The following is an 8145-nucleotide window of genomic DNA, read 5'->3' on the forward strand; positions in this document are numbered from 1 at the left end:
TCTCATAAGGGGCTTTTATACAAAAAGGTTCAAAAATCAAGGTTTAGACAAATGAAAGAGGTAAAAGTCACCTATATACAGTATACTGGATAACTGATAGCAAAGGCTAAATGTTATACAAAAGGAAAAAAATAAAGTCTCACATTGTATGAGATGGTAAGAATGACGGTTCATGGCTGTAGAACAGTTATGCGTCAATCAAGGAGGAGAACTGAAAACAGCCTTGGTGACCACAAAGACCAAATGAAAAACTAGCTCCTAACCAGACACATTGCCTGCTATGTTTCTGCCCCTTTTTCTGGAAATGTTGGTACATCCTTATGAGAAACTAAAAGCACACTTAGACGTGTGTATAAATGCTCTACTTTTGAGGTAACCGAGGAATTACTGTTGCTACTTTGTATTAATGGGTAAATGCTGTGTAATTAGGGTGTTTTAACTGTTGACTGTTAGCTTTAGCAAACTCATGTTCTCAAGTTCTGTATAACCCATCTTTCTTGCTGTTGTAAAAAATTGTTTGATGAAGCATGTCTAAGTATGCACCGGTGGATCCCAAAGTGTGGGGCGGGCTCCCCAGGGGGTCACCGAGTGACAGCAAAGGAGGCACGAGGTTGAGGCTGAAACGGAATGAGAAACCTAAACACATTTTGTATGGCAGTGCTCTTACAGCATAGTAGCCTGGTCATCCATGGTCAGGGCCTACCGTTCAGTCAATATGTTATATTTGTATTAAATTGTTAATGCAATGGACACTTCTATCGTCTAACAAAAGCATTGTATTGGTTGATCACCAAGTTAAAAGTTAAACATGTTTAAATATTTTAATTGTGAGCTTTGATCAAATGAAATAAAAAAAAATTAACTGACAAACATGATGGTAATATGTGAGTGTGTCTGAATCTTTGCACTGTTTTTTTTTAATTGTCAGTGGGGGTGTTACTCTTAGATCATTTACTGAAATTAGACGTTCTTCCTGAACTGAAAACAGCCTTGGTGACCACAGGGACCAAATGAAGAACTTGCTTCTAGCCAGACAGTCTGGAACGTCTTTGGTGGCTTAGCTGAAGGACCTATGAATGGAATTATGGTTCGGTTGTAGTTGCTTAGTACTTGTTTTGCGAGGCAACGTGGGTGTGTGCGTGTGCTTGTGCACCTGCTTTTATTTAGGCTACTTTCTTTCTTTATGGGTTTAATTTGGTAACATAAATGCATAAAATGATCGCATAAAAAGTGATCTACTGTATATTGCTTTTAAGTTACTTGGAGTAGGCCAAGCCTATGCAGTGAAACAGATTTATGAATGTATTAATTTTTGCTTTAAGGAGATTCAAATGATTCAACAGAGATTCAACAGTATTGTTGATCTCATAAAGATTTCAAATGAATCTGACTCAGAAATAAAGGTTTGCCATTTGCAACCAACAAAAACTTGTTTTTTTTTATTTGCAGTAATGGCAGATTCCTAGTTATGTCTCATGTGATTTATGAATCAGTCTTTCTTCGCTTATGGCCATAGCACTGATCTCAGAGGCAGTGTCGGGCCTGTTGCTACTTTGATATAGGAGACTGCCTTGGAATACCAGGTGCTGTAGAAAACGTTTTATTAGGTGAAGAAATGTCAACAACAGTAGTCAAGAGTTAAAAAAAAAAAAGTCTAAAATATATTGCATTATGTTGCCTTGATAGTTTGAGTTTTCTCAACTTTTTAGTTTTTACTGTGTTGGTCGGGTTGTGAATTGTTTGACTAACTTCGACCAGCAGAGGTCCCCATCGAGCTCTAATTTGAAAGCTTCGAGTTAATGAGTCTCGAAGCTTTGCTGGTTCAGAAAGCTTCACTTAACCATCACTTATATCAACTATCTGATCATTCCCCTTGTCATTACAGTTGATGAACCCATTTAGCATGGACCTGACGTCTCTTTAACTTGTTCTGCCAATAGTGGTACCGGTGTGGCGGTCCTGGTTCACTCACTGAAAAGACAACACACCTCAATGAATCCGTGGGAATCATGTGGTACAAGACCAGGCAAACTCACTCAGTTACATTCGGGGTGTACGTACTGTCTTGTGCGACATATTGCATTACATACTTCGATTTACTTTATTATATATTATTTTATACTGTACATACAATTTCTAATATACACACACGTGTACAGTATGTAGGACTCAATACGAGAAGAATTTGTTACAATCTTTTTTTTCCCCCATCACCCCTGTCGTTTACTGTGAACCACTCCATCGTTCAAACCTTCGGCGGGAGGACCATAGTTGTGGAAACGTAACAGATAAACATAGAGCGTGATAGGGGAAACGGTAGATGTAAGTAATCGGTTGTCCGTGAAAACACACAAATATAGAATACCAAAATAACTTTTAATCAGCTGGAACACACAACTACCAACTGTATTGTTTTAGCATTCGTTGTAGCTGGCTAACTGTTGATACCCAGCGGTTAGCTTTTCAGTTTGTTGTTGTTTCATAATGAGCTTCGCTAACTATGTATCTAGTTAGCATAAGTAGCTGGTCTGGGTTGGTTCAGTGTTTGTCTAAATTAGTTCCTTTCTTAAAACATTATAGGCAAGCAGCTAATAACAGACACAAGCTTAAGGGAGGTGTCGATCTAGCTAACGTGTAACGTCATCTTAATACGGATGTTAAAGTATATATCATGCTGTTAGCCTACTTAGCTATACAGTTTATGCTTTTTCACTGGCAAGCACAACGATAACTAACGTAAGCTGTCAACTTATCAAAAATTGCTGATATCCTCATTACAGAATGGATGTGACAACATGTTTGAAGTCAATGCTTCTAGCCATCCGACAATACAAAAACAACAGATCTGCTGTCAACACATCTCAATTGCAAAAACAGATAAACGTGAGTTTCAAACAAAACCGTTGTTCTCTTATTTACCTGAATGGCTTCCTTACATGTGTCTAAGAGGTTCGTTGTCAAATAAGATAAATGGATGTCGCATCTTCACAAAGGTTCTTCGAGCAGGATAGACTCTGTGTTTAATACTAGTATATGAATTATCTTCCCTTTGAACACCGACTGTATTCTAGTCATTATTCTGTGTTCGTCTTATAATTTTCAAAGAGGGTGTATCCAGTCTGGACTAATTATAAAAGAATACTTTCTCAAGATCTTAATGATGTTTTGCAATGTGTGTGTGCCTGAGCAGGACCTTACAGGCCTTAAGTGCTCCAGACTTCTCGCCGCTGGACAGGTGCTTCCTAGCGAGTGTTTGAGTGGGCTTCTGGAGGTTGCCATAGACCCAAAGACCAATCATGCCCTCACTAGCACTATCGTATCGCTGCTGGCTAATCTTGGTAAAAATCTGCTACTTTGTTTCCTCATTTTAAAGGTCTCTTGGTACTAGGCCACATACCACAACATTGTTTTGTAGATACTCATTAGAGTAGGATCATTGCAGTTACAAACTAATTTAGTCCAATGTTTCTTTTGTAGTGCCATAATTCGATTTAGGCTCTGGCTATTGCATTTAATTTGCACATATTGCATAAATGAATTATCCTTATACATCCCTAATATGAATTTATAGTGAACAACAATAAGTGAAAATACCCATCTGTTTCAGCTGAGATAATGCAGAGAAAATGTGTATATGGATAATCAGGTACATATGGTTATGTTTTAAGTACGAGCTACAATGACCCTGTTGTGGTTTCCTTTTCAGCGACATCTGATGAGGAGACCAGAGAGGCTCTCCATAGCAGCTTCAACCTCACCGGTGCACTTGCCTCCATCGTCCACTCCAACAGAGCCACCCCAGAGGAGCCCCTGGTGATGCAAGTAAGAGCCCACCTCATTGGCATGCAGGGTTTTAATATGGTCGTGTTAGAGGCATTAGAAATGTGCCTGTGCACGTGAATGACCCAGCAGTTTGATGATCTAAGGAAAGCCATTATGAATACACTTGCGATAGTAGGATAAAATGTAGAGAAAAATTAGGTGGTCTGCGTATGGTGTGTGCTAGTTTATTAACGTGGTTCCTAGGACAAAGTTCCTTAACATGTTCTGATCATATATACATGGGTGGCTTGGGATGGTAAGGTCGGGCAATGTACAGCTCATGTAGTTAAACAGTGAAAGCTTGTTCCTTGTGATGACTCTTGCTCTGTGTGGGTAAGAACACACATGGGCATCTTTTTAAAAACGGGACGCTAGAAAATGCATTGATTCCTATGGTACGGCGCGCTATGCGTAGGCGCACACGCAAAGCGTGCCGTACCATAGGAATCAATGCATTTTCTAGCGTCCCGTTTTTAAAAAGACGCCCATGTGTGTTCTTACCCTGTAAATGTATATGTGAACCATAGGTGTGTTTCTCAGTGTCTTCAGGTGCTGCAGAGGTTCACCTACAGTATGAGAATCTCCCACTGTGCCTCTTATCTCGATGATCTCCTGACTTTCCTAATGCAGAACATGTGAGCCACTCCGACAAGACACACTTAACAAACTATTCAGACACATTTGTGAAGAGGTTGACTTAATTGTGGTTATTTGCCTGTCTTTCCCACTCCTCAGCAAGTCTCGTAATGATGACATCATTAAGCCCTGTCTCGGCCTCATGGCAAATCTCTGCCGTCATAACCTCTCTGTCCAGACTCACATCAAAAGTCAGGTATGTTTTTTTGTTATATTCTTTCTCTTTGATTTGAGAGATTGCTTTATAATGATGAACAATTCATGTGTAAGAATAAAGGACTTTATATTACGTTTTAAGTATTATTATATTACTTCATATTTTGTCGCTTTTTGTGTCTTTCAGAGTAATGTTAAAGCACTGTATCGTTCCCTAATTGATTTCCTGGCTCACAACTCTCTGACTGTGGTAATCTACACATTGTCCATATTAACCAGCCTGACACTCAATGAGGAGGAAGGACAAAAGGTAGATTCCTTAATACAACCACATTACTATACCCAGATATGTTATGCTTTGAAATCAGTATAGTCCTATAAAAGGCACATCTTCTGATGGAGTAAAGTGGTGGTCCCAGACTCTTCTGAGTTTGTTGACTGATGGTGTACTTTGCTTATCATTCACAGTTGTTCAATGCCGAGAACATCCACCAGACCTTCCCACTCATATTCAACATAACGGTCAATGGCGATGGCTCTTTGACGCGGAACTACGCTGTAGACCTGCTCGTCGACCTCGTGAAGAACCCGAAGATTGCGGACTACTTGGTTAAGTAAGTCTCCATGGTGTTTTTTCAGGGGTTCAATAAGTGAAAGTCCTTATATGTCTAGGGTCCGTAAGCACACAGAGATAACAGTTCTACATTCTGCTTCATTAATTATTTGAATAAAGGAGTCCTGATGGGAAGGACCTCCATATTCTTAATGTGAATTGAGCTGAATTGAGTTCCACAATCTGAATGTGAATTGAGCTCCATATTCTGAATGTGAATTGAGCTGAATTGAGTTCCACAATCTGAATGTGAATTGAGCTCCATATTCTGAATGTGAATTGAGCTGAATTGAGTTCCACAATCTGAATGTGAATTGAGCTCCATATTCTGAATGTGAATTGAGCTGAATTGAGTTCCACAATCTGAATGTGAATTGAGCTCCACAATCAGAATGTGAATTTAGCTGAATTGAGTTCCACAATCTAAATGTGAATTGAGCTCCATATTCTGGATGTGAATTGAGCTCCACAATCTGAATGTGAATTGATGCACATTCTGTCTGCAGCTATAAGCTCCTTCCTCCATGTCTGACTGAGGTGTTTGGTCTGCTGCATAGCAAAGACTCAGAGACAGCAGCTAAGGTGAGCAATGGACATGGTTTACATTTTTTTCTGATACCATGTTTTCCATAACTGTCAGAAGGGATGTCATTCAGAAGGTATTTATTTCACGATTTAAAATGAGCACAGATTGCATATTTTAGTTTTTAGTTTTACAGTGTAATAATGACAATAATAATGTTACTTTTAATTACTTTTAGAAAAGACATTGAACTGTCTAGCATCTTTAGTGGCATAACTTCAAATTTATAAAAGTCCATAAAATAGTGTGTCTGATGTAATTTATTGGGCCAGGGTTGTATGTGGCCATGTCAGTTAAATGGAACAAAAAAGTTGCAATTCATACAGACGTGTACAGGGTTCTCAAATAAAAATGAATCGAATGATGCAGGTTCTGGAACTCCTGGTGTCATTGTGTTCTGTCCCTGGCCTGCGCAAGCTGCTATGTGAGACGGTGTTCCGGTCCTTCAAGCCGCGCCGGCAGCCTGCGGGCAAGAAGGGAGGGCAGGCCAGGGTTTCGGAGCCCTGTGTGGCCCTCCTCCAGTGGGCCACAGGCCCTCTCCACGACCCCGAGCGCTGCAGCCTGCAGGCTCTGAATCTCCTCACTGAGCTGTTTGAGGTCTGTACTAAGGCCACACTTGTTGAAATACTGTTTCTGATTGTGTGAAAAATGATTTAGGTTTGTGTGAAGTGTGGTTTCTTAAGTCATAACTCTCTGTGTGGATGTTGATACTGATGTTTGTATTGTATTTCTGTCTTTGAATTGCGCTCCCTCATGGGTATGTGGAGTTCAAACTTATGCTTATGCTTAACATGACCGTCAATGAGGATTGACCCCCCAGGAGACAGATTCGCCATTGCTGACAGAGTACACAGTTTTTAGTAAAACAGATACAAAGCAGCTGTGGTCCATTTTGTCCTGATAAGAGACTTTTTAATGTTTATCCTTCCTCCTTCAGGAGGTGATTGATGCCGGCAGCACCGCCTCTGTCCAGTCCCACTTGGAGCTCTTGTTGCCCGCTCTGGTGGGAATTCTCCAGGTGCCAGAATCGACTGAAGAGGAGCAGCAGCTTAAGAGGCACTGTGTCCGTGTGGGCCGGGTCGTGGAGCTGCTGTTGGATATCCTATAATGGCGTAAAGGCCTACCTGGCTTTTGTATCTTTTCACCTGCAACCAACCTGGCTGGTTGCAGGTGAAAAGACAAGTGGAAATGTTTTTTTTTTACCATGGGTCTCACCAATCTGTGTGATTATTTCTAAAACTATCAGCACACTTGTCAAAATTTTTATATTTGGGATAAATGAAATATAATTAGCCTATCAAAATAGCATTGATGAACACTAGCTACACCTTATCAGAGTAATGTATTGAGTTTGTGCCGTATAAAGGATAGTAAGGGGGGAAGGAAAGTTAGAAAAAAAAGAGGCAGGCAAAAAATTCATATATAAAAACAAACAAATATTTAAAACATACATCGTGTTGACATACTGTAAGGAGAGAGAAGAGAACCAAGTTAGTATGCAGATTTATAAAAAACATGTTACAGTAGCCATAGTAGTACAGAGAGGCAAGTACAGGAGAAATGTGTTCGTACAGTGTGCAAACGGCTACATTTTGTATCAGTTGGAGGCTCTGTAGTGAGTTGTTACTGCATGAAGTTAAATCTAAGACAAACAACGACAAAAAAATCCTTGACTGGCATACTCCTCTGTGTGGATGACCACCTGAAGAGCCTGGTGGCCCAGCAGATCACGTCCAAGCTCTGCACCTCTCAGGTGGAGCTGCTCCTCTCCAACAGCCACGGCTCCAGCAGCCCCATCACTGACTCTGACCTCAGGTGAGACACACATTAGTCTGCTTTGGTCTGAGAGTCGTCTGTCATCGATGCCTCCGACTCCGGCCTGAAGTAAGAGTGACTTCACCGACTCGACAATGAAGACCCTTCAGAGTGGACATTTTCTGTAGTTCACTTGTTCTAAAAAAAAAATCCAATGTTTTTATTTTCCACTATTGTTCATGCAGTGCAAGTGCTCCATCAAAGGTTTTATTGTGAGTGTTCTGGTGTGTAAAAGTTCTGTACTTAGCTCTCTGAGTAGCCGATACCCCATGCTCGACCTCTGACCTCTGACCCCACAGCCAGGTGTGTGCAGAGGCCGTGTTGAAGGTGCTGGAACTGATGAGTCACCTAAAGCAGCATGTGCAGGACATGGAGACCTGCTTCTACCAGATCCTGCAGGTACTGTCCTGTCCTGTCGTCACTCTCTGGTTTCAAAGAGGGAGACCCCGAGCACCTGAAGGCTCTGAGATGCTGCTGACCCCTCACTCACACCTGTTCACTCTCTTCAGGACCAGCGGAT

General features: G+C 40.9%; 1 protein-coding gene across 1 annotated transcript in view; it reads left to right on the forward strand.

Annotated features, from left to right (window-relative positions):
• Nucleotides 1–2781: 2781 nt before the first annotated feature.
• The window catches only part of cip2a (cellular inhibitor of PP2A), a gene marked incomplete at both ends in the record, with an annotated part of 10793 nt that continues 5429 nt past the window's right edge, over nucleotides 2782–8145 (forward strand). Inside the window, 13 exons of the mRNA XM_080855491.1 lie at nucleotides 2782–2883; nucleotides 3191–3338; nucleotides 3707–3822; nucleotides 4363–4457; nucleotides 4558–4654; nucleotides 4802–4924; nucleotides 5083–5228; nucleotides 5734–5809; nucleotides 6180–6407; nucleotides 6748–6877; nucleotides 7412–7625; nucleotides 7925–8024; nucleotides 8135–8145. The exon at nucleotides 8135–8145 is cut by the window's right edge and continues 108 nt beyond it. Of these exons, the coding sequence (XP_080711617.1) occupies nucleotides 2782–2883; nucleotides 3191–3338; nucleotides 3707–3822; nucleotides 4363–4457; nucleotides 4558–4654; nucleotides 4802–4924; nucleotides 5083–5228; nucleotides 5734–5809; nucleotides 6180–6407; nucleotides 6748–6877; nucleotides 7412–7625; nucleotides 7925–8024; nucleotides 8135–8145 (1586 nt within the window). The remainder of the gene's footprint in view (nucleotides 2884–3190; nucleotides 3339–3706; nucleotides 3823–4362; nucleotides 4458–4557; nucleotides 4655–4801; nucleotides 4925–5082; nucleotides 5229–5733; nucleotides 5810–6179; nucleotides 6408–6747; nucleotides 6878–7411; nucleotides 7626–7924; nucleotides 8025–8134) is intronic.

Source organism: Sprattus sprattus (genome assembly GCF_963457725.1).
Source record: "Sprattus sprattus genome assembly, chromosome: 17".
NCBI classification, from domain to species: domain Eukaryota; kingdom Metazoa; phylum Chordata; class Actinopteri; order Clupeiformes; family Clupeidae; genus Sprattus; species Sprattus sprattus.